Consider the following 26,820-nt stretch of genomic DNA (forward strand, 5'->3'; position numbering starts at 1 on the left):
GAAAGAGTGAAGCCGGGGGTATCGCAATACCAGATCTTCAACTCTACTACAAAGCAATAGTAACAAAAACGGCATGGTATTGGTACCAAAATAGACAGGTAGATCAATGGTACAGAATAGAGGACATGGACACAAACCCAAATAAATACAATTTTCTCATACTAGACAAAGGTGCCAAAAATATGCAATGGAGAAAAGATAGCCTCTTCAAAAAATGGTGCTGGGAAAACTGGAAATCCATATGCAACAGCATGAAACTAAACCCCTATCTCTCACCCTGCACAAAACTCAACTCAAAATGGATCAAGGACCTTGAATCAGACCAGGGACCCTGCAGATTATAGAAGAAAAAGTTGGTCCAAATCTTCAACATGTCGGTTTAGGACCAGACTTCCTCAACAGGACTCCCATAGCACAAGAAATAAAAGCAAGAATCAATAACTGGGATAGATTCAAACTAAAAAGCTTTCTCTCAGCAAAGGAAACTAACAGCAATGCGAAGAGAGAGTCTACAGAGTGGGAGAAAATCTTCGCCACTCATACTTCAGATAGAGCACTAATCTCCAGAATCTATAAAGAACTCAAAAAAGTCTACACCAAGAATGCAAATAACCCAATTGACAAATGGGCTAAGGAAATGAATAGACACTTCACAGAAGAAGATCTACAAGCAATCAACAAACATATGGAAAAATGTTCAACATCTCTAGTAACAAGAGAAATGCAAATCAAAACCACCCTAAGATTCCATCTCACCCCAATTAGAATGGCGATTATCAAGAATACAAGCAACAACAGGTGTTGGCGAGGATGTGGGGAGAAAGGTACACTCATACATTGCTGGTGGGGATGCAAATTAGTGCAGCCACTCTGGAAAGCAGTGTGAAGATTCCTCAGAAAACTTGGAATGGAACCACCATTTGACCCAGCTATCCCACTCCTTGGCCTATACCCAAAGGACTTAAAATCAGCATACTACAGAGATACAGCCACATCAATGTTCATAGCTGCGCAATTCACAATAGCCAGACTGTGGAACCAACCTAGATGTCCTCCAGTTGATGAATGGATAAAGAAACTGTGGTATATATATATATAATATATATGTATATATACACAATGGAATATTACTCAGCCATAAAGAATGATAAAATTATGGCATTTGCAGGCAAATGGATGAAATTGGAGAATATCATGCTAAGTGAGATAAGCCAATCTCAAAAAACCAAAGGATGAATGATCTCGCTGATAAGTGGATGATGACACATAATGGGGGTGGGAGGGGTTAGTGTTAGGGTTAGAGTTAGGGTTAGGGAGGGAGGCAAGAATGGAGGAAGGACTGTATAGAGGGAAAAGAGGGGTGGGAGGGGTGGGGGGAAGGGAAAAAATAAGAGAATGAATCAACCAACATTACCCTATGTAAATTTATGATTACACAAATGGTACGCCTTTACGCCATGTACAAACAGAGAAACAACATGTATCCCATTTGTTTACAATAAGAAAAAAAAAAAATAATACGGTGATCCCCACCTGGATGTGCGTTCAACCAGTAATACCCAACCCCAGTCTCCTTGGCCCCTCGTTTTGGTCTCTCTCCCTCCCCTCTTTTTTTTTTTTTTAAAGTAGAAATTGATGAGTTGATTCTAAAAGTCATAATAATATGGAAATACAGAGGAGGCGGCGGGGCCGGCGCCGCAGTCTCGGTCCCTGTGGCTGGCGGCGACCGCGGCCTGGAGAGGATTCAAGATGACCAACGAAGAACCTCTTCCAAAAAAGGTTCGACTCAGTGAAACAGAGTTCAAAGTTATGGCACAAGAGGAGTTAATTCTAAGATGGAAACAATACGAAGCTTGTGTTCAAGCTTTGGAGGGCAAGTACACAGATCTTAACTCAAATGATGAAACAGGCTTAAGGGAGCCTGAAGAAAAACTAAAGCAACAGCAGCAGGAGTCCGCACGCAGGGAAAACATCCTTGTAATGCGACCAGCGACCAAGGAACAAGAGGTGCAAGAGCGTACTACTCAGAGTCAGTACCTCAAGCAAGTCCAGCAGCCGAGTGTCGCCCGAATGAGATCAACAACGGTAGACCCAGCGACCAACTTGTTTCTCCTAAAAATGAAAGGCGAACTGGAACAGACTAAAGACAAACTGGAACAAGCCCAAAATGAACTGAGAGCTGGAGGTTTACGCCTGATAGGTAAACAAATCATACCCCAGTCAAGGCTTCCCTACAGTCCCGCGACAAGACAGCTGTGCCGGGACACCAAGCACTTGTTTCCACACCAAGACTCAGACTTTTTGAGCAAAAAAAACAAAGCCACATTCTGATACCATGCAGCTTGTAATGGTTAATGTAAAACTTACCCGATGAACCTTGTGTTTCAGCTTTTTTCTCTTCCCCTTCCCCTTGCTTCTGAGGCTTGATGTCATCAGACTATTCCAAAGAAGAAGCCATCTCTGAAAAATTCCCCTTCAAGAACATGTAGACACTTGAGAAATTTTCTGTTTGAAGAAAATAGAGGGAGAAACAGAAGTCTTAAGTCTGTGGCACACTGGAGGATCGAAAACCTAGAGATTTAAAATCATGAATTGAACATGTGAAATTCCAGTAAAATGTAAAAACGGAATATGCATCGCTCTTAACCTTGAGCATAATGACTTAGAGACACTGTGTATCAGTTTTGCCAATAAGACTCGTGATTGTTGTTGAACTTCTGGGTCAAAACTCAAATGAGGTGATTTTGACTTTAAAGGGTTTTTTGCTGAGAACCAACTTTAATAGTCACAAGAAAATCAAATAACAGATGTCCGTACAAGTAGTGCATCTATCTAACCATTTAGCTTAGGGCTCTATATCACATAACGGAGCCTTAAATCAATGCGGTTTTCATCAGTGGTTTGTTCTTTGGTTGCAAAAACTAGACAATCTTAACTGAGGACTGTACAAACATGAAGGTGTGGTATCCAACTTCAGGTTTAAACTGTTTGAAGCATTCTAAACATTCATTTCACAACTAGATTGTATAAGGATATTGGCTGTGATGAGACTCACTGCATTATTTTTTTCCAGTAGTGAACTTTATGAAACCCCATCCCATTCAACAGGCACATGTCAAAAGAGCACTGTTGTTGGTGTTAATGGGGGAATGTGTTCCCTCATTGTATTTGGGCCTTTTGTATTACACTCTTGATATTAAATTAAATGTGCCTTGGAAAAAAAATATGGAAATACAAAAGAACTCTGAATAGCCAAACAGGTATGAAAAAGAAGACCACACTTGGAGAACGTATACTTCCTAAACTCAAAAGCTACTTCAAGTGTGGAGCAGTGGCATACACCTATAATCCTAGCAGCTCCGGAGGCCGAGGCAGGAGGACCACAAATTCAGTCTCAGCAACTTGGACCCCAAGCAATTTAGCAAGACCTTGTCTCAAAATAAAAAACTAAAAAGGACTGGGGATGTGACTTAGTGGTTAGGCACACCTGGGTTCAATCCCCAGTACCAAAAAAAAAAAGAGAGAGAGAGAGAGAAACTGCTTCAAAGCCACAGTTCCCAAGATCACGTGGCACCCAGCAAAGACGCAGGCCCAGTGGAACACAGTTGAGAGAACAGAAAAAAGCCTGATGTCTATGTTGTACTGATTTGTGACCAAAATTCACAGGACAGTCTTTGCAAAACACCCACAGACTGGAGAAACCTGCATACCATCACAGAGAGAAGTCACTCGAAATGGACCAAAGGTCTCAACGTGAGGCCAAAGTCCCGTCCTTCACGGCAAAATCTAAGGGTGAGGTGTGACAGTTCTGGCATGTGTCTGTCCCTCAGGCAACAGTTTTTAGAGAAGACACTGGATACCAGCAGAGGAGGAAGATGGAGACAGACACAACAGCAAAAGACACCAGACCCAAGATGGCAAGATGGGCAGAGGATTCCAGTAGGCATTTCCCCAGAGAAAATGCACAGAGGATAGCGTGGAAGTGCTCATCACGAGCCCCGGGGAAATCAAGTCCACGTCTCGCCAGGTAGGTGCTTGACATCCACAGTCTTTGACTTTTGGCAGTTGAACTGGGTTAGTCCACCTTCCATTGCTGTGAAAAAACATCCAAGAAAAACAACTTAAAAGGAGAGAAGATTTACTTTGGCTGGTGGATTCAGAGGCTACAGCCCGGGGCCAGCTGACTCCATTGTTTCTGGGCCTGGGTGAACCACAGCATCGCGGCGTGGAGGCTGCTCACTCGGGGCAGCAGAAAGCAGAGGCAGGGAGCCTGAGCAGGACCAGGGACGGGGTACCCTTCAGGCACACCCCATGACTACCTCCTGCAACCAGGCCCCTCTCAGTGTTTCCAGGGAATCCCCGGGGTCTGTGAACCCCCTGGTGGACGGGTCTGCTGGCATGGTCGGAGCCCTCCGATCCATCACCTCCCTCCTCTGGACACTGCTGCAGAGGACCAGGCCTTCACCACGTGAGCCTTTGGGGGACATTCCCGGTCAGACCACCACGTGGACGCTGGGGATTGACTGGGATGCTCCATCTGATTTTGAATGTTTCCGGCCACCATTTCCTTAACACTCAATCTGTCCCTCTCTTCCTCACCTCCTCTGCAAGCCCACCTCTGCCTGCACTGGCCTGGTGGGGGTGCCCTGCTGGTGGTCTCTGAGGACAGACAGGTCCCTTCCTGTCGCTCTCTTGCTTGCTGCTCTTGGGCCCTGCCTGTGACCTGGCACAGCTCAGGTGCACTCTCAGGCCCTGCCGGACAACCTACATCTCAGCTGTCATTCAGCTTAGCCTCTGCCTTCCGGGTCTTTCCAGTGCTCTCTGGTGTCTCTCTGTCGGGTGGAATCCTGTTCCAGTATTACCCTTCAATGTGCCAGACACGCTCCTTTGTCTGAAGATACTAAAGAGATCATTTAAAATCCTCATCCAGCGAGCCTGACGCCAGCAGCTCCTCAGCGGGGTTTCAGCAGAACGCAGTGGCCATCTGCGCGTGACCATCCACACATCATTCTCTGAATGTCTCGTGAATGGAGTTTGAAACCACAACGCAGCAACTCTGAAAGTAACCCCAGCCAGGGCCCCATGTGCTGTGTGCCACCGTCACTGTGACTGTGTGGCGCCGTCCCGCACTGGCCTGTGTGACTGTGTGGCGCCGTCCCGCACTGGCCTGTGTGACTGTGTGGTGCCGTCCCGCACTGGCCTGTGTGACTGTGTGGTGCCGTCCCGCACTGGCCTGTGAGCTGCCCTGCTTTGCAGGTGCAGCCCCTGCAGCTCTGGTAGCACCTCAGTGCCCAGCAGGAGGCAACAGACTGCCCAGTCCTTGCCCACGTTCTGCAGAACTCGACAGCGCTGCACAGAAGCCACGATCTGCAGGGCTCCAGGGAGAGATTGGTGAAATATACAACTAGTCAGAAACATTCTGTCTTAACATATTTGCATACATTTACATAATTTTTATAAGTTCCATAGAAAAGATATCCTGAGTAGGCACAATGGCACACACCTATTACCACAGTCACTCGGGAGGCTGAGCCAGGAGGATGGCAAGTTCCAAGCCAGCCTGGGCAACTCAGGGATACTCAATCTCAAAATAAATTAAGAAAGGACTAGGGTGCCGCTTAGGTGAAGGGCACTTGCCTAGCACATGCAAGGCCCTGGGTTCCATCCCGTGCCCCACACTCTCTCTCTGGATATAGATACAGGTATCCCGAGAGAGACACTGAGCTCATTTGTAAAAATCCCAAATCAGTGAAGGGAAATGACTTACAAAGTCCAAGTCCTTGGAAGGAAACGGCCCCACACCCACCCCAGACTCCCCGTGCACCTGCCCTGGACCTGGCCGCTGCAGGTAGTCCTGAGTACCCCTTGCAGCCTGGCCTGCTCCTGGCTACCTGCACAGGGGCCGTGGACTCCACCTTCCCTTCCCTCCGCAGCCCCCACCGCAGCCTGACACCGAGGCTTTGGGAGCAGCAGTGCTCAGCAGCAGGGCTCCTGGGTCCCGGGTGGTCTCCGGGCAGGGCTGCAGCTCAGGAGTGGGTGTGCCAGTGGCCCTAGTCTAGGTGTGTGCCGAGCAGTTCCTTCCCTCAAAACTGCCTCCAGAACCAGAGCATCCACAGGAAGCTCCTGGTGTTCCAGACACAGTCCCTGATTCCTGGAGAACCCAGCCCACTGCGCGGAGGTGCCCAGTGGACTCTCAGGCCTGACCAGGGCCTGGCACACAGGAGGCACACAGAGAGCAGCAGCCCCACTGCGCTGCCTCAGAGTCGCTCCCTGGGGTGGCCCTCCCTTTGCTCCCTCCCAGAAAGTCCAGGAGCCCAGAGCCCCAGGCAGAGAAGCCATCAGCTGAGCCCGGGATGGGGCCCACTCCGTTCCCGGGAGAGGGACTTCCGTGGGACACATGAGGAGCTCTGGTTCCCAGTGGAGGGTTACTGAAGACACCCTGTGAAGCTCTCGGAACATCAGTCTGGGAACTGGGGGTCCTGGGCATTTGACCACCGCCCACTGGTGGGGCTGACTTCACTGTCTCCTCTTGAGTTAGAAGAAAAGCCCTAGGTTGTCCCCACCTCCCTCTGTTCCCTTGTGGCGGGAAAGTCCCCTTGGTTGAGTGCCTTCTGGCACAAACATGGGTCATCTCTGTTGGCCAGCGTGGCCCTTCCGCCTCTCCTCCTGACCGTCGAGGGCTGTGAGGAGACTTGTCACCTGCTGAGTTCCGCCCTGCCCGCCCCGGCTGCCTTTCCTGCACATTCAAAGCTAATGCTGGGCTCTGAAAATTCTTCAGCAGACTTTACTTCTCACAAGTCCTGTTCATACCTTTTGGTTTCATTTTCATATTTTTTCTTGGACCTATTGCTATTGCCGGCCATGCGAGATGTACGGACGTTTGGAGGTGGAGATCGCCCACGGTGATGAGCTCTCCCTGCTGGCTGCTCAGACAGCCCTCAGAGAGCCACGAGGAGCACTTGGCAAGGTCAGGGAAGCTGACCTTCTTCCCAGGTCTTGAGCACAGTCAAGTCGCCAGGCTGGAAGTAAGAATCGTGAACTGCAGGGCGGAGTCTGGGCAAGGAGTCCTTAGCCCGAGGGAGGCTGGCAGGGAGGATACAGCCAGGACACGTTTTCACACTTCCTTAGAAATGGTCTTCAGTTTCCATGAAAGGGAATTCTGTAGTGTTTCCCAAGTAAGGAAGCCCAGTAAGCAGCTCATGATAAATATCAGGGATGATAAATATCAGGGATAGATACTCACACAGAGCACAGATCAAGTCTGCCTGTGTAGGAGGTTAGGAAACTTGTAGGTCTCACCCTGACTCAGGACGAATCTGTGACTCTGGCAGGCCTTTGTGATGATATCGGGCAGGCCCATACAAAGACCCCTCCTGTACAACCTCCCAGTTCTACTTACTTGGGGGAGGCCGACACCTTGTCCTTCAAGTGTCCATGTATGGCTGTGCTTAGGTTGTACTCTCCTACTGGGTGTTTAAGGCCAAGGTGGTCAAAAGCAACTCTGTTCTTATCTACTGTTCTTCAGAGATCACACTTGTGTTTTTTTTATTTAATTTTTTAAAATTTTACAGTCTGCATTGTACACAAATGAGGTACAACTTTCCATTTCTGTGGTTGTACACAATGTGGATTCACACCATTCGTGTAATCATACATGTACATGGGGTAATACTGTCTGTCTCATTCTATCTTTCCTTCCCCCACCCCCTCCGACCCCATTTTCCTCTATACCATCCAAAGTTCCTTCATTATTTTCTGCTCCCTTCGCCCCCCGCCCCCCCATTATGTATCATCATCCACTTATCAGAGAAAACATTCAGTCTTTGGTTTATTGGGCTTGGCCTATTTCACTTAGCATGATATTTTCCAACTTCATCCATTTACCAGCAAATGTCATAATTTTATTCTTCTTTATGTCTGAGTAATATTCCATTGCGTATATATTCCACAGTTTCGTTATCCATTCATCAATTGTAGGGCATCTAGGTTGGTTCCACAATCTAGCTATTGTGAATTGAGCAGTTATGAACATTGATGTGATTGCATCATTGTAGTATGCTGATTTTAAGTCCTTAGGGTATAAACTGAGGAGTGGGATAGTTGGGTCAAATGGTGGGTCCATTCCAAGTTTTCTGAGGAATCTCCATACTGCTTTCCAGAGTGGCTGCACTAATTTGCAACTCCACCAGCAATGTATGAGTGTCCTTTTTCCCCACATTCACACCAACACTTATTGTTACTTGTGTTCTTGATAATAGCCATTCTAATTGGAGATAGATTAAATCTTAGGGTGGTTTTAGTTTGCATTTCTCTAATTACCAGGGATGATGAGCACTTTTTCATATATTTGTTGATCACCTGCATATTTCTTCTGTGAAGCATCTGCCCAATTCCTTGGCCCATTTATTGATTAGGTTTTTTGTATTTTGGGTGTAAAGTTTTTTAAGTTCTTTATAAACTTTGGAGATGAGTGCTCTGTCTGAAGTATGCGTGGAAAAGATTTTCTCCCACTCTCTAGGCTCTCTTTTCACATTATTAATTGTTTCCTGTGATGAGAAAAAACTTTTTAGTTTGAATCTATCCCATTTATTGATTCTTGCTTTTATTTCTTGCACTATGGGGGTCTTGTTAAGGAAGTCTGGTCCTAAGCCAAGATTCGGGCCTACTTCTTCTTCTATTTGGTGAAGGGTCTTGGCCCTAATTCCTAGATCCTTGATCCATTTTGAGTTGAGTTTTGTACAGGGTGAGAGATAGGGGTTTAGTTTCATTTTACTGCATATGGATTTCCAGTTTTGCCAGCACCATTTGTTGAACAGGCTATCTTTTCTCCATTGTAAGTTTTTGGCACCTCTGTCTACTATGAGGTTACTGTACTTATGTGGGTATGTCTCCATGTCTTCTATCCTGTGCCATTGGTCTACCTGTCTATTTTGGTGCCATGCTGTTTTTGTTCCTATTGCTTATTGTAGAGTTTAAGTTCTGGTATTGTGATACCTCCTGCATCACTCTTCCTGCCCAGGATTGCTTTGGCTAGTCTGGGTTTTTTGTTCTTCCAGCTGAATTTCAAGATTGCTTTCTCTATTTCTATGAGAAATGTCATTGGGATATTAATTGGTATTGTGTTAAATCTGTATAGCACATTTAGAGGTTTGGCCATTTTGATAAATGTGTTCTTGGCCTATCCAAGAACACAGGAGATTTTTCTATCTTCTAAGATCTTCAATTTCTTTCTTTAATGTTATGTATTTTTCATTGTATAGGTCTTTCACCTCTTTGGTTAGATTGATTCCCAAGTGGTTTTTGTTTGTTTGTTTGTTTTTGTTGTTTGTTTGTTTTTTTGAGGCTATTGTGAACGGAGTTATTTTCCTCATTTCCCTTTCAGATGTTTCATGAATAAAAATGCTTTAGATTTATGCATAGTGATTTTATATCCTACTATTTTGCTGAATTCATTTATTAGCTCTAGAAGTTTTCTGGTGGAGTTTTTTTGGATCCTCTAAATATAGAATCATGTCATCAGCAAAGAGTGACAACTTGAGTTCTCCTTTTCCTATTTGTATCCCTTTAATTTCTTTAGTCTGTCTAGTTGCTCTGGCTAGTATTTCAAGTACAATGTTGAACAGAAGTGGTGAAAGAGGGCATCCCTGTCTTGTTCCCATTTTTAAAGGGGATTTTTTCACTTTTTCTCCATTAAGAATGATGTCGGCTGTGGGCTTAGCATAGATAGTTCTACAATGTTCAGGTATGTTCCTACTATCCCTATTTTTTCTAGTGTTTTAAGCATGAAGCGGTGTTGTATTTTGTCAAATGTTTTCCCTGCATCTATGGAAATAATCATATGATTCTTAACCTTAAGTCTATTCATGTGATGAATTATATTTATTGATTTCCAGATGTTGAACCAAACTTGCATCCTGGGATGAACCCCACTTGATCATGGAGCACTATCTTCTTAATATGTTTTTGTATGCAATTTGCCAGTATTTTGTTAAAGATTTTTGTGTCTATATTCATCAGAGATACCGGTCTAAAGTTATCTTTCCTTGATGTGTCTGGTTTTGGTATCAGAGTGACTGGCTTCATAGAATGAGTTTGGAAGGGTTCCCTCCTTTTCTATTTCCTGGAATACTTTCAGGAGTATTGGACTGAATTCTTCTTCAAAGGTTTTGTAGAACTCGGCTGAGAATTTGTCTGGTCCTGGACTTTTCTTGGTTGGTAGGCTTTGGATGGCTTCTTCTAATTTATTGCTTGAAATTGATCTGTTTAAATTGTGTATGTCCTCCTGGTTCAGTTTGGGAGGAGCATATGTCTCTAGAAATTTGTCGATGTCTTTGACATTTTCTATTTTGTTGGAGTATAGATTTTCAAAGTAGTTTCTCATTATGTTATGTATCTCAGTGGTGTCTGTCGTGATGATTCCTTTTTTATCATGAATTTTAGTAATTAGAGTTTTCTTTCTCCTTCTCTTTGTTAGTGTGGCTAAGGGTTTGTCTATTTTGTTTACTTTTTCAAAGAACCAACTTTTTGTTTTGTCAATTTTTTGAATTGTTTCTTTTGTTTCAATTTCATTGATTTCAGCTCTGATTTGAATTATTTCCTGTCTTCTACTACTTTTGGTATTGTTCTGTTCTTCTTTTTCTAGGGCTTTGAGGTATAATGTTAGGTCATTTAGTTGTTGACTTTTTATTCTTTTTTTTTTGGGGGGGGGGCGTTTGCTGGGGATTGAACCCAGGGCCTTGTGCTTACAAAGCAAGCACTCTACCGACTGAGCTATCAACCCAGCCCCGACTTTTTATTCTTTTCTTGAATGTGCTCCATGCAATGAATTTTCCTCTTAGTACTGCTTTCATAGTGTCCCAGAGATTTTGATATGTTGTATTGTCGTTCTCATTGACCTCTAAGAATTTTTTCTATCTCCTCCCTGATGTTTTCTGTTATTCATGCTTCATTTAATAGCATATTACTTAGTCTCCAGGTGTCAAAGTAATTTCTGTTTTTTATTTTGTCATTGATTTCTAATTTCATTCCATTATGATCTGATAGAACACAAGGCAGTATCTCTATTTTTTTTGCATTTACTAAGGGCTGCTTTGTGACGTAACATATGGTCTATTTTCAAGAAGGTTCCATGTGCTGCTGAGAAGTGTATTTGCTCATTGACGGATAGAATATTCTATATATGTCTGTTAAGTCTAGGTTATTGGTTGTGTTATTGAGTTCTATGGTTTCTTTGTTTAGTTTTTGTTTGGAAGATCTATCCAGTGGTGACAGCGGTGTGTTAAAGTCACCCAGAATTATTGTGTTGTGGTCTATGTGATTCCTGGAATTGAGAAGGATTTGTCTGATGTACATGGATGCACCATTGTTTGGGGCATAAATATTTATGATTGTTATGTCTTCCTGATTTATTGTTCCCTTAAGCAATATGAAATGTCCTTCTTTATCCCTTCTACTAACTTTGGCTTGAAGTCCACTTTATCTGAAATAAGGATGGAAACCCCCACTTTTTTACCAAGTCCAAGAGTGTGGTAGGTTTTTTCCCATCCTTTCACCTTTAGTTTGTGGATGTCTTTTTCTACGAGATGAGTCTCTTGAAGGCAGCATATTGTTGGGTCTTTCTTTTTAATCCATTCTGCCAGTCTATGTCTTTTGACTGATGAGTTTAGGCCCTTAATGTTCAGGGTTATTGTTGAGATATGATGTGTATTCCCAGTCATTTGGGCTTATTTTTGGTTTTTAACTTGGCTTGATTTCTCCTTTGAATGGATTTTTCTTTAAGGTAGTTCCTCCCTTTGCTGACCTATGTTGTTGTTTTTCATTTCCTCCTCATGGAATATTTTGTTGAGAATATTCTGTAGCACAGGCTTTCTATTTGTAAATTCTTTTAACTTTTATCATGGAAGGATTTTATTTCATCTTCAAATCTGAAGGTTAGCTTTGCTGGGTATAGGATTCTTGGTTGGCAACCATGTTCTTTCAGAGCTTGAAATATGTCGTTCCAGGCCCTTCTAGCTTTTAGAGTCTGGGCTGAGAAATCTGCTGATATCCGTATTGGTTTTCCCCTATATGTAATCTGATGCTTTTTTCTCGCAGCCTTCAAAATCCTCTTTATTTTGTATGTTAGGCATTTTCATTATAATGTGCCTTGGTGTGGATCTGTTGTGATATTGTGCATTTGGTGTTCTGTAAGCCTCTTGTATTTGATTTTCCATTTCATTCTTCAGGCTTGGGAAATTTTCTGCTATTATTTCATTGACTAGGTTGTTCATTCCTTTGGTTTGCATATCTGTGCCTTCCTCAATTCTGATAATTCTTAAATTTGGTCTTTTCATGATGTCCCATAGTTCCTGGAGATTCTGTTCATGATTTCTTACTATCTTATCTGTTTGGGCAACTTTATTTTCAAGATTAAATATTTTGTCTTCATTGTCTGAGGTTCTGTCTTCCAAGTGGTCTGATCTGTTGGTGATGCTTTCCATTGAGTTTTTTATTTGGTTTATTGTTTTCTTCATTCCAAGGATTTCCATTTGTTTGTTTTGTTTTGTTTTGTTTTTGAGAATCTCTATTTCTTTGTTGAAATGATCTTTTGCTTCCTGCAGTTGCTCTTTCAGCTGCTTATTGAAGTGATCATTCATTGCCTGCATGTGCTCTCTTATCTCATTCTTTGCTTCATGAATCATCTTAATCATGTATAATCTGAAGTCCTTTTCTGACATTTCTTCTACCATGCTGTCACTGGATTCTACTAATATAGAATCTAGGTTTGTTTGGATCATTTTCTTCCCTTGTTTTTTCATGTTGTTCATGTATCTTCCCCTCTAGCAGTGCAGATCTGGAGTATTGAAGTTTCCCCCCATAGGCTTATAGTGACACTATAGGTTTCCAAAACCACTTCTTTAAAGGGGAGATCAATATTAGCAGCGTCCAGTACAGACAATATGCAGCCCTAAACCAAATAGCCCCTATGAAGACGTTAACAATATTTTCATAATAAACAGAATGAGTTCAATTATTATCTACAGTATAACAAATAGATTTGCAATAAGGTCTGCAGTTTCTAATGGAGGAGAAAGAGGATGGGAAGGGGTGTAGGATGTAACTGATAATGGGATAAGAGAAGAGTGTATAGAAGTTCTAGATCATAGAAAGTGAAAGTGTAATCAAAATAAGTTGGTTGTTAGCATGGGAAAAGGGAGAAAGGACTCCAAGGAAAAGGTAAACACAAGGAGAGAGCAAGAAAAGTAAAGAAATAAAAACTCAAAAATTTTTAAAAAGGAGAAAAAAAAAAAATCCACACTCTAACAGTCATATAGTAGTAGCCTGCTGCATGAGAGGTACCTGACAATGAGCTTCCAGTCTCCAGCAGGCGTCTCAGAATGGGATTTGCCCCACCTAAAGATGGGAGCTTCTGCTTCCAGGATAATCCAAGATGGCCACAGTGGCTTCCAAACGTGTTGGCAAATGGGGAGCTGCAGCTTAGAGTGTGGGCATGGTTGGCTGGTGGTCTAGGCAGCAGGGTGTAGACAATCAGTCTGGTGGTTCTGGAGGCAGGGTGTGGTCAATTGGGCTGAGGGGTCCTGGAGACGGGGCTTGGTCAGTCCAGCTGGAGGGTCTGAAGGTCCTGGTGGTTTTCTCAAAATGGCAGCAGCCACATGTAACAAAACCTGTGGGTACTGTGGCAGTGGACTTCCAGGCAACAGCAGGCAGCTGGCAATCTGCTGGTGGTCTGCGGTCACTCTGCAGGTTACCAGTGGACAATCTGAAGGTGGACCACGGGCGGTGGGTGATGAGTAGGTGAAAGGCAGGTGATGGGCAGGCAAGAGGCAGGCAAGCAGGCAAATGGCGGATGATAGGTGCCAGTTAGTGAGCAATCTGCACTCAAAAAGTAGTCAACATGCTGGCAGACTGCAGGTGATCACAGTGGACAAATGGGTAAACAGCAGGAGATTGATAAGCAGCCAAGACTGCCTCACAGGAAACAGATATCCTCTGCTTGAAACCCGAGTTATGGAGCGACAAGGAATGCAGCCTCTATCTAGTCCACCATGTTGGACCATCCAGAGATCACTCTTGGGAACGTGTGAGAAGACTGTTTTCCTCTAGGATGGCCGGGTCTTGTTGACCGCATGTGGCTTTCCTTGGAAGTATCAGGGACATTTCCCTCTCCAATGACCCTCCTCTTTGCAGAATGTGCACTGGTTGACTTCCTGTTCTCTAGGATCCCCTTCACACCCTGATCAGGAGGGACTCACCAGTTTCAGGACATCATTCCCTAGATGCTGGCTGAACTTAAAGGCCAAAGGACAAAATATTGGCTACTTTTTCCCTGTTCCTTTCTGGACTTTGGTGTCCATATTCTTGGTTACACCAGGTCAGCTCCACCAGTATTAAAGTAGTGAGTTTTAACTTCCATGTCTATGATTTTACAGTTTCCCCTTTCACTTAGCTGGGGTTAGTATTAATATAACAAGTCAACCTTGCCTCCTGTCTGTCCTGTAGGTGATAGTTTATTGTCTCAAATTAACTCCGTGGTACTATTAGGAGTACCTCTGCAAAACACCAACAGGCAACAGTTATAAAGTAAGGAAAGAAAAGACAAAGTGCAAAAACCAAAAAAAAAAAACAAAAAACAAAACCACAAGAGCAAAAACATTCAGTTGTATGATAGCTTTGAACCAAGAAACATAATACCTATAATAACACTAATATTTCTTGGTATCCATTTTGCCTCCACAAAGATCCGTAAGTTTATCAACTCGATTACATACAAGGCCCTTTACAAATTTTGCTTTCTTTTAAAACTCTCTTACCACCTTATGTACCTTCTATAATTTACCCAAACCTTTACTTAGCCATGTACTACAGCCCTTGTTTATCTTGAGGTCGCAGTGATCTTCATAACAACAACAACAACAAAACCTGTCCTTTGAACATGACTTTCAGTGAGCTGAAGCAGAGCCTCCTCTGGAGTCCTGCTAACGCGAAGCAGGTGAGAGGTGCAGCCTTAGCTCAGGGGAGGCGGGGCTTTCGACAGGTAAAGTGTTTTATTTATTTATTTTTGTCGTTGTTGCAGGTGGACAGCATGACTTTATTTTGTTTATTTTTTTAATGAGATGCTGAGGATCAAACCCAGTACCTCACATGCCAGCTCTGCCACTGAGCTACAGCCCCACCCCGGGAAAGTGTTTCATGTCTGAAGTTGATCTTGGCCTCTTTCTTGAAGATCATTTTACAAAGTTCTCCCATATTGTTTCCTGAGTCTATATGAACATCAGTTAACACACTATAACTTTACATCCAAAACAGAAGCTAAAAGAGCTACTTTCTTTCTGTAGGAAAAAAGTTTCAAAATGCTTCCTTGTTCCACATTGTAAACATTTAACCAAATCTGGCTCTCCTTATTATCTTTCAAAATGCATTTAAATTTCCATCCCAGTGTAAAAAGTAACACAGAATTCTATATATAACTTATTGATAACAGGTGACCTTAAGCAGATCTAGAACAATAAATGTCAAAAATCTGAAGGAGAGTTGCTACAGGCAATTTTAGTTTGGAGAATATTAGCTTGTGCTCTCTTAAGCTTGCCTTAATACTATTTTATATTTAAGAAGCAGTGTTAATGATCAAAATAGAATTAATCAAAGCAAACAGATGTAAGCCAGGTTTTTAAATGGCAGTGTGACCCTTTTGTGTCAGATACAATGTATAAAAGAGAGCACTTATTGGTTACTTTGTAAGCATACATAAGCTTTCATTTTACAAACATTTACATTACATTTAGATAAGGCTCAGACAAACATTTAATTTCAGATGTATACATATCTCTACTCACATATATTTAGGGTGTTCACTATATTTTAATAACCTAAAATAATAGTTATTTACATAGCCAGTTATGAAGTAATCATTTAAAAGATTTTAAAACAGATACAAACCTTAATTCCTTTAAGACATAGTTTCCCTTAGTAACAAGACTTACCAGACACAAGAAATTACCTTGAAAAGAATGGATCAATGTTTTAATTAGAGTTTGTTTCATATTGGTGCATTAAAATCTGTCTTTGGAAAAACCTTTAAACAATTTTTACTGACTGTATTTATTATTAGCCAACTTAATCACATACACAAACTTTTTGAGGTTTACTTTCCACAGACCTTCTGCAACTTACTGGAACTCTATAGCTTTTCCTGTCTTTAGTCTTACCTGTTTTCATCTTGGACTTCAGCACAAGACTATCACTTTATCATACAAAATAACTTTTTCATCCAGAAACATACATTTCCATAACTATAACTTTTTATATCAATTTTCAGTTGCCGACTCAGTTATGTTTACATTCTGAATGTTATGGGGCGCAACTTAAGAACAGACCAATCACCACTCAGAAGTTCAAGTTTGAGAGTCTTTATTAGTCAGCTGGCTGACTGTCTCACACAATGCACCAAAATGGCTATTGGGAGAACAGCCCCAACCACAGGGTTGCAGGGTTTTTATACCATAAGTCAGTACATCAAGCACAAGTGTCTGTTTCTATGATTCAGCATCACAAACTAACATCATGGGATCTAGAACCATCAGCAGAGGGGGAAGTGGGTCAAAGTGACCTAAAGAATGGTTACTAACATCTAAACCATCACTATTGACATCACTGTTGACACGGTACATTGTTCAGGAGAAAAAGGAATCAAAAGAGAACAATTTTTCATTATACAAGAATTGCCATTTTGTCATTTGTGCTGCCAAACATGCCATGCTGAGCACAGAGGCGGGGTTCCCATGGGGAAGCATTTCCTGCATGACATGGAGTCTAGGGTAAAATGGAGTCCGTGTAGTCATTGCCCATATAGCCTGGCCTGTAACATTCCCATGGAGTCAAATACGTCAGCCTGTCACATTCCCCACTGGTTTTATGTACATAATCAAATCATTGATTCATTATTAGTATAGAGGTGAATGTAGTGGATACGTAACACTATTAGTTTAACAGATTGGATTCTATCTCTAACATATTTAGTTAAACAGTTTATCATGCATGGCCCGATTAAAAGCCCCAACATCACTAGGCTGAGAGGTCCCACCATTGAGGTTATTAGAGTAGTTAACCGGGGACCAAGAGAACAAATTTTGGTACCAATTTCCTCAGGTTTTTGACTTTCTCCCTTTATTTTTTTTTTTTTTTTTGAGTCTTTTTCTAATCAAAGATAAACTATCATGAATGACACCAGAGTGGTTAGTACAGAAACAATAGGTCTCCCCTAGGGCCATACATAATCCTCCTTATTCAAAAAAAATAGCAAATTTTTGTTTTGTAAAATTACCATTGTTTGCTTTGTAAAATTACCTCAGCAAGTGAATCATGGGAATTTTATAAAATGGCTTACAGAGTTTTTAAAATCACTTAAGTTTAGATCTGTTTGTGGGCTTAAGGTTTTGAAATTTTGGTCTTCCGTAATGAGTGCAGTGGTCCCTACGGCAGTGGGGCCAGCTCTACCTAATCCCACTAGGAGGGGAACTAATGAGGGGCCGCTCATTTAGATCAGTGTATTAGCCCCAGGTGTTCCTTCCTCCCCCCCCATCACAATAGTGCACCTGGGGAAGGATGTGAACAGTGACACAGGATTCATATCCTTTGGTAATCTCAAAAAGTTGAAGGGCCAGGCTTGGAGTTACTCCTGACGTACAAGTAAACCATGTTCCCTCAGGGGCCACAAGAGGGTTGTCATATGGGCCCAAGGAAGTCCCAAGTACCACAGTAGAGGGTAAGAATACTGGATCTACCTTCTAAATTAGGTAAGGGGTTTCAGTGACCATGCATATAGATTAATTTGACCAATGAAATATGTCATTGTAGTAGCTCAGACCTTATAACACAGTAAGTAAGAGAAAAAACATGATTGACACTTTCCAGTCTTACCTTTAGAGGGTGGTTGGGGTCTCCGAGGGCTGTCCATTTTTCCGTCGTCTTGACTCAGATGTGATGAATCGACATTGTGAGTAAGTTCCCCTCCATTGCAGCCGGGCGTTAGTCCTTTTTTCCTGGAACCATTTAATGTAGACGTAGTCTTCTAACTGAAATGGGTGTAGGAAATCAGTGGTCCTCAGGGCTGGTTCTCTCATAAGCTGAACCTGTTGGAGAGACTTAACAGGTGGGAACAGGAGCAGGTTCTTGGTAAGGGTGGAGGAAGGGCTCTGAAAGCATTAACATTTTAATCTCTTAGAGTTCGTTGGCCTCCAACTTTCTGGGCCCAAACTGGCCTTTATTTTTGTGATTTAACCCAATTACCTATCTATATTGACTGTCTTTTTAAATTTTATATCGACCCTTTAATTTTAGTGACTTCTTACTGATGTAGGGAAAAGGGCGATGACTGCTCTTGCTGCTTCGAACTGAGAAGGAGTGACATGGGATGGAGCAAGCAGTTCAGAGTCCCTTTTTAGAATTTGGGTAAAAATCTGAACTATGAAAGAAACAAAAAACCATGATGATGGGCACAGAGGCAGGGTGTTCTCATGGGGAAGCATTTCCTGCCTGACATGGAGTCTCAGGGTGAAATGGAGTCTGTTTAGTCATTGTCCACATAGCCTGGTCTGTAACATTTCCATGGAGTCAAATATGTCAGCCCATAACATAAAATTAGATAAGTTTATGAAATTTCTGAATTCAGACAAATTGTTCCTTTTTATTAAGATGAATACTTTACTCTTTTTTATGGTACTTTAATCCAAACACAGCTGAAACTTCTTCTTTCCCTTGCATATAGAATTACACCTGTTAGAAGTTTAACTCTTGGTAGCCTTTCTTTTACTTCAGGCCTAGAAGAAAATCAACCTTAAAATTGTTTTTTTCCATTTAGCAACCTATAAAAGCATATTTAATAGTCCCCAAATATATGTTAACTTATGAAATTTAAGAAGTTAAGAGCATTTAGTTTTAAACTTGGCAGTTGATGTTTTAGTAATTTAACTTTTTTAATTAATCATATTCTCATCTAATAAACACATTCATAAATGTTTATTTCATTTAAGTTAAATTTAATTTACCCATTTTAACTGTTAACTTTAGGTTGCCCATTGAAATCAATATATAAGAGTAAGACAAGTGTAGTTAACAGAATAAGCCATCCTTTTCTTTTTCTGCTAAAGAAAAATCCTAGAAGCAATGGATAATGTATTTTAAACATTTTATAGAAACCAACATTCTATTAATTGCCTGACCACCTAGAAAAACATGTGGGTTAGTAATTTTAAAGCTATCTTTACTCTTATCTGTTTAATCAATTTAAATTCGACTTTTTCTTAAATGTTTAAGTTATATGAACTAAAAGGTCTTTGGATCCATTCTTTTTTTTTGGTGGTGCTGGAGGTTAGGGTGCATGCTAAGCAAGCACTCTATCAACTGCACTACATCCACAGCCCCCCACCCCATTCCTTTTAAAAAATATATAACTTATGAGCACTCATTTACCTATATGCCAATTTTGGTACCATATAAACAATATAGAGAGACAAAACACATATGTAGACACAACATACAATACACAGGTGTGCACAGACATACACAGAAACAGACGGGAAACAAAGATTTTTGAGCTTTCCCTTTAGTAATTGACCTCTGAATAAAGACAGTAGGAAGAGCCAATGGGGCAGGAGACTTTATATTAAAATAAAACAAGACTGCTTGAGAAAAAAAATATCAATTCAGGCACACAGGATTGTGAGCTCAAAAAAATACAGAAGTTCTAAGAAAAAAAAAAAAAGACCCAGCCATAATTACCCTAGTGAAGGGGCATGAGGAACATCCATACCACACCAGAGTGCAGTCGAATTAGACAGTTCAGCTATTGAAAGAATGTGGGAGCCTATGAAATTCTCAGGAGAAAGTTCTCAAGGGAAAGAAGATTCGCACATTTGGGATTGTTCCGCTTTCTTTCCTTTATGCCCAGATGGAGAGAGGAGGAAAACCGCAGGGAGTAGGCACCCCCATTCCTGTCCTTGGGCTCTCTTACGGAGCTGACCCTGCAGCTTGGGGCACCGTCTGCATTGTCCCAAGGCAGGATGCGGACCTCTTAAGCATCCTCCCAAGGTCCAGGGCCTGTCTAGCCAGCCTTTCCTGATCTGCTCCATCTCTCTCTCCTGTTCTCTGGCATAGGGAGGGATTTAGCAGAATCCATGCTACAAGAACAGATGAAACAGCCACGTATGTCCACAGCAGCCTGGATTTGGAAGCGACTTTTCCCTCTGGTCTTAAACTGATTTGGGCCCCTGCTCACATGGCTCACATCTCCCACGGGCACCCGGCGGCTAAAGAGCAGGGAAGCTGTGTTTGAGCATGGGAGGAAAGAGCTCACATGTGGGTGCTTCGACCTTCTGGCCCCCTGGGCTCTTATCATTACAAATTCCAACAATTGAGAAGCCCAGTCTTCCTCTGAGCTGAACTTGGCCACAAGACAGAGGGTTTGGGCTCAGTGGTGGAGTATTTGCCTCACACGTGCGGGGCACTGGGTTAGATCCTCAACACCACAGAAAAAATGAATAAATATAGAATAAGAAACTGTGTCCATCTACAACTAAAAAAAAAAAAAAAAGACAGGAGGTTCTAGGCTGGGCCCCTGGGTCCAGGTAGAACCACGATTTCCGGTCCCTAACTGCTTCTTTTAGTTTTGGCCCATGGATTCTCACCCCGGTGTGAAGCGCGAGCCCAGTGGGCTGTCTGGGTGTGCAGGGTTTTGGTTTGTTTGTTAGTTTCTTCTCCTGTTTTGAAGTTCCCTTTGTCTGGCTGTTTCCCATTTTTAAGTTGTGGTAAAAAATAATAATAATAATAAAAGTAAAACAAAATAAAAAAAAATAAGAAGAAGAAGAAAAGAGATGGACCGACTGCTTCCCGGGGAATGTCCAAGGACTTCCTTCATGCCTGACTGTCTGGGCTTCCTGTCTCCGGCCGCTTCCCTCCTGGGAATGTCAGGTGCCTTGGGATGCTGGCGGGTCGCTAGGAATCACTCATTGGACGGTTCTGCCCAGAGTCGCAGGAGGTCCCGGGGAAACTGGGGTCAAGACCCCAGGCGCCTGCGACGCCCACTGTTTCAAGCACACTCCTCCCTCCTGACCCTCCAGCCGCCAGGGTGGACCTGACATCTGCCCGCCCCGCCCTGCCTGCCAGCCCCACCTGGGCCTGCCTGGCCACCTAATCGTGGCCAGCCTTTCTTCCTCAGGTCCACAGCCCCAGGTCCATTCGCTACCCAGGCAGAGCCAAATCCCCAATCCCGGTGGGTAGAGGAGGGGGCCCCTGGCGTTGTAGTGAGACGCTAGGACGCATCTCCCTTGGGACAGGAATGGTCCCTATGACATGGAATAAGGTCCTGGCCGAGTCTCCGAAGAGTTAGAAAGATGGGGGGTCCCGGGCACCCAGGAGTGGTGGGACTAAGCCACACTGCCAGCAGGCCAAGAATGTCACGGCCACCCGCAAAAGGGTGCACAGCGATGGAACCACAGCAGGCGCGGGAGCAGGCCCCTGCTCGGCCTTCATCCCTGGTGCCAGGGCTCCGGGTCACTGCTCGCTGGCCGGAGTTGACCACACAGTCTGGCACGAACAGCTGTTGAGGAAAGAGGGCACTGACCGTGCCCACTGCCCGGCGACCTCGCCGGCTCCTGCTGGGCTCTTCTCGGCGCCCCCGCCTCCGTGCCCTTGTGGTGGGGGAAGGGCCCCAGGTTCAGTGCCTTTTGCCACAGGCTGGTCTGGCCTCCTGTCAGTCAAGGGCTGTGAGTCTTCACACTCCCGGGTCACCTGCTTGTAGCTGTCCACTCTCTTCTCCCCTCTAGCGGCCTTTCCTACAGCCCAAGCCATTTTACATTTAAAGCTAACTATCAGGGACTTTCTGTTTCTCACACTAAGAGTATTTGGGACGAGTCTGTGCAGCACATGAACGGAGGAGACCACTCCTTCTCCCCTCCTGGACACTGGCAGGCAGAACCCACGCTCCTGAACCAGGCCCGGCTGCACCTGGATGGCCGGTACTTGAAGATGGGGGTTGGTGGGGAGGTCAGGTTTGTCTAAGGCTGGCCTCATCCTCAAGCCTCCGCCCCTGGGGCTCATGGGGCTTTCGAGGTGGAAGGAGATGCAGGCAGGCTCTGAGCTGTGCTGAGCGGGTCTCCACCCTGGGCCGGTCTTCTTTTGTTTTTCTCCTTCTCTGCAGGAACACACAGTGCCTTGACCTCTGGGTCTAGGCCCGTGGTTTTTCAGACAGACTCGGTCAGTTCTTCGGCTATGACTGCTGTGAGTCGAACCTCAGGCGAACCTCCTGCTTTGTGTCATCCACACAGGAGACATAAGGGGCCTCCACTGCGGGAGTCATCCGGGTTCTCTAGGGCTGAACAAGGGCGGAGGAGCAGCTCCTGACTTCACCACAGAGGGTGGCTCCTCGTTAGTCTTGAGAATGTGCCAGCCGAGGGGGGACGTAACTTAGCAGAGCTTGCGGGGAAAGCAGAGGGGACCTTGTAAGGAGGCTGCCACACCAAGGCTGGTCCCCAGGCCCGTCCTCCTGTCCCCGGCTGCCTGTAGCAGGGCCAAGTTCCAGGAGAGTGCAGCGGGGAGCTCCTCCCCAGGCCCACCCTGGATGGAAGTCCTCCCTTAGGTGCTGAGCTGGGCTGTCCCTTCTCCAGCTCATGAACTGCTCCCTGTCCCTTACTGGGACAGTGGCCCAGTCACCGTTGGAGCAAGAGGTGAGACAGGGAAAGGTCAGGCAGTCAGCGTAAGGATGGGTGACGATGCTGCTGTGCACAGGAATGATGTCACTACTGCCGGAAGTGTGAAAAGGCAGGTGTGCAGGGAGGAGGAGGAGGAGAAGCCACGGCAGGCGGGAACCGACTCCTGTTCCAATGATTTCTGATCAAAATCAGAAAGAGAATGGCTGACAATTATTTTGTCCAGAAGGAAAAACAGTAAGTTCCGCTGTTTTTGCTCCTCGGTGTGGGGAAGGAGTTAGACGATGGTCCATGACGGAGGACAGCACTGAGGGCCATAAGAAGGCCAGCCGTGCCCCTTCCCCAGGGTTCCCTGGGAGGCCGCTCCTCTCCGCAGAGTCTGTCCTCCATCGAGCTCTTAAATAAATCTTGCTTGCTACGCTCTTGTACCTCTGCTGTTGCGGTGGGAGACAGAACAAGGGTACTCGGGAGATTTTATCCCTGACGCCAACGGCTACAGCAGGCACCAGCATGACCACTGCGCAGATGGACTTGAAGCCTCACTCCAGAGGACTGTCTGCCCTGGTCCCTTCTCTCCAATGCGGCATGTCTGGCCTTCAAGCCAAAAGCGCCAGGAATGTTGAAAGACAAGTGAACAAAGTCCACAAGAGACAGGGCAGGCAGCAGACCCGCCGTGGCAGACATTGTACTGCGGAGACTCGAAGCAGCATGGACCACATGCCCAGGTTTTCTTCCTTCCTTCTTTTATTTGTTCTAAGTAGTTGCACGTGATAGTAGTCAGCACTGTGGCACATCACACACAGATGGAGTGCGACTTCCTCATCTGGTTGTACATGGTGCAGAGTTACCCAGGTCCTGTGACCACTGTGCACGAACGGTCATAATGTACGATTCATTCTACTATCATTCCTACCCCCAGGCCCCCTCCCCTTCCTTCATTCCCCTCTGTTTAGTCCAAAATACCTCTGTCCTTCACCCCTCTTATTGTGAGTTAGCATCTGCATGTGGGAGAAAACATTCATCCTTTGGGTCTTCAGACTTGGCTTATTTCACTTAGCATGATATTCTCCATTTCCATCCACTTACTGGCAAATGCCATAATTTCATTCTTCTTTAAGGCTGAGTAATATTCCTTTATGTATATGTACCACATTTTCTTTATCCATTCATCTATTGGAGGGCATCTACATTGTTTCTGTAGTTTAGCTATTGTGAATTGAGCTACTATAAACATTGATGTGGTTGTGTCACTGTAGTGTGGTGATTTTAAGTCCTTTGGGTATAAAGTGAGGAGTGGGATAGCTGGGTCAAATGGTGGACCATTCCAAGTTTTCAGAGGAACCTCTATACTGCTTTCCAGAGTGGCTGCACCAATCTGCAGTCCCACTGTGTGACTTGTATTCTTGATAATTGCCATTCTCACTGGAGTGAGATAGAATCTCAGTTAGCATCGATTTGCATTTCTCCAATTGACTCAGCTTGTCTTTCTAAAAATAACATCACATAGTAATTTTATGTATTTACAAAGTGTGGTATGGATTTGTGTTTGTGTGTGTTTGTGTGTGTGTGTGCACGTGTGCAGTGCTGGGGATCACACCCAGGGCCTTGTGAGTGCTGGGCAAGCCTCCCCACTGAGCCACACACCAGCTCCAGCACTGAGGCTCAGATGTGCAGGTCCTGCTGTCTGGTTGATTAGCCACCCACAACCTCAACATGTTTCATGCCTCTGGCGAGAACATTTAAAGTCCTAAATGTGCTGAGGTTTCTAGAGTAAAAAATGGATAAATTGCAAGGACAGATGAGTAATCTAAGCAGACACAGAAGATCAAATCAAAAGAAAAAATCAAAATGAAACTTTGGAAATAAAAACCAGTGTAATTGAGATGAGGAAGACTCCTGGTGAGCCCATGGGTGGGTTGGATGTGGTCCATGAACGAACTGACTGGATGAGATAATTTTGAAAAAAGGAAGAGGTATACAAGAATTACAAAAAGGTAACATGTATATAACAGGAATACAGAAAAGGAGGACAGAAAAAGAACACAAGAAACACCTGAAGCAACAGCAGCTGAGGATTTTCCAAAATCAACGACACAACCAAACCTCATTCCTGGGAAGGTCAGAGAACATGGGACCCATGCTGAGCACGTTCTGAGTCCAGCTGGAGCTGGGGAAGGCAGCCAGGTGGGTGCCGGGAAGGAAACCTGCCGGGGTCTTAAGCCCACTTGCTCTTCTCGACCAGCAACAAGGGAAGGGAGCACTCCCCAACAAGGTCAGACCGGGAAAGGTAGGGCCGACCGACCACCCACACCCAGCCCTCCTATCAGACTCGTCAGGGAGACCAGTCACAGCAGGAACTCGTTTATTGAGGAAGTCACACAGCTACACAGCTTTTATGTAGGGTGGGGGCTAGGTGGGAACCAATCAGCTTAAAGGTCAGCAAGGCGGGGGGGGGGGGTTCACGCAGGCGAGAGTCCCGTAGGACTACATGGCAGGCTCGAGCTGATCATGTTTGCAGAACTGTTGTTAACCAATCCCTGATGGTGGTCCAATTTATCGTCATTAACCTTTGAAACCGCCTTCGAGGCCTTGATCTTGCTCACTGGCCAGGGAGTAGTCAGCCTGAGTTGGCCAATGTGTCACCAGTCCCAACAGAAGCCAGGCGGGTGCTGTGAGGGCTGGGGCCAGGACGGAATCCACTCCTCCAGAGCCCAGGAAGGCAGGAGTCCGAACGTGTAAGGAAACCCCACCAGCCCGGAATTCCATGCCAGCAAGATTATCCCTCAGAATAGAAGAAGAAATACTTTCTCAAAGAATTGGGAGACGTTGCCAGTAGACCCACCTCACAGGACGTTCTTCAGAGGGAAGGGAAACGGCCTAGGTAGGAACTCCCACTTCCCCGGGGGAAGGAAGAGAGCTGGTGAGGGGCAGGTTGAAGTGGGAAGTATTTTATTGTCCTTGTGCTTGTGCGTGTGTGTGTGTGTGTGTGCGCTCCTGCAGGTGTGGGGCTGGGGATCTGATCACGGCCTCACCTGTGCTGAGCCAATGCTCTTCCGCTGACCTACACCTCCAGGCTGGCCTCAAACGCGCTCTCCTGCCTCAGCGAGCCACGCCGCGGGGGTCACAGCTGTGAGCCTCTGTGCTGCGCTCCTTTTCTTTCTCTTAACTGATCTAAGAATTTGCAGTTTGTTAGACACTGTAATACAGGGACTGGGAGGTGGCTCAGTGGCCTTGCCTAGGACGTCCCAGACTGCCCAAGGACCCTCTCCCTCCCTTCGTCCCTCCCTGTCCCCAGACACATCTGAGACAGGTTAGGCGCGTGGATGAAGATGAGCGTGGCAGGAGGCAGGAGAGTGTGCTGGAGGCACACGGCCCGTGCATGCCGACCACTACTTGAAAGTGGATGGTCGTGAATGTGAGCCGCAGCTCCAGAGGACAGAAACAAAAGCTGGCTCTTGGGAGCGCTCGGGCGACCCAGGGAAAAGTCCAGACTCAGATCGCCAGGATCACGGTGTCGCAGGGAAGTGGGGAGCTGATGCTCCAAACCCCGGATCCTGTGTTCCCACAAAAGCGAACCTAAAGTCGGCTCCAAAAGTCACCTAAGAGAACTTTGTTATGAGTGAAAGTAAAGAGAACGTGAGGTGGAAGCAAAGCGACAGGAGAGGGAGGATCCAGCAGAGCGAGCTCTCTCCAGGGTTATTACCACCTGACGTTTGGCAGGAGAACTGGGGTCTCCAGGTTACTGCCTGATGTTTGCCAGAACTGGGGACCACCTTCTGTACTCTGCAATCAGGTGTTCGACTCCTCCCCACGGTGGTGGAGTTTTTGACTTTAGTTGGTTGCTCTGGAATGGTCAAGGTGGCCATCCTATTTAGGGGCTCCGTCTACAATTCGATCCCATGTTAATGTGGACACTGGGGTCAGCGGCTGGCCAGAAGTTGCCTTAGTGTGCCTGCAGTACTGAAGGAATCTTCTTTCACAGGCAGACAGAGACACCCCGTTCCCGTTCACACCGGCATCAGTGAACCCCGTGGGAGTGAGTTCCAGTCACCCTTTTCTCCCGACATGCTTCCCATCGGATGCTTTGCCTCTGCTTATTTTCCACAGTCACCAGCACCCT

General features: G+C 44.9%; 1 protein-coding gene across 1 annotated transcript; it reads left to right on the top strand.

Annotated features, from left to right (window-relative positions):
* Positions 1-1,749: 1,749 nt before the first annotated feature.
* On the top strand, positions 1,750-2,427 carry LOC124958060 (pre-mRNA-splicing regulator WTAP-like). The gene is made up of 2 exons (XM_047515756.1): positions 1,750-2,199; positions 2,419-2,427. The coding sequence occupies exons 1-2, from the start codon at positions 1,750-1,752 to the stop codon at positions 2,425-2,427; spliced, it is 459 nt and encodes a 152-aa protein (XP_047371712.1).
* Positions 2,428-26,820: the final 24,393 nt, after the last annotated feature.

Source organism: Sciurus carolinensis, chromosome 11, assembly GCF_902686445.1.
Source record: "Sciurus carolinensis chromosome 11, mSciCar1.2, whole genome shotgun sequence".
Classification (NCBI taxonomy): domain Eukaryota; kingdom Metazoa; phylum Chordata; class Mammalia; order Rodentia; family Sciuridae; genus Sciurus; species Sciurus carolinensis.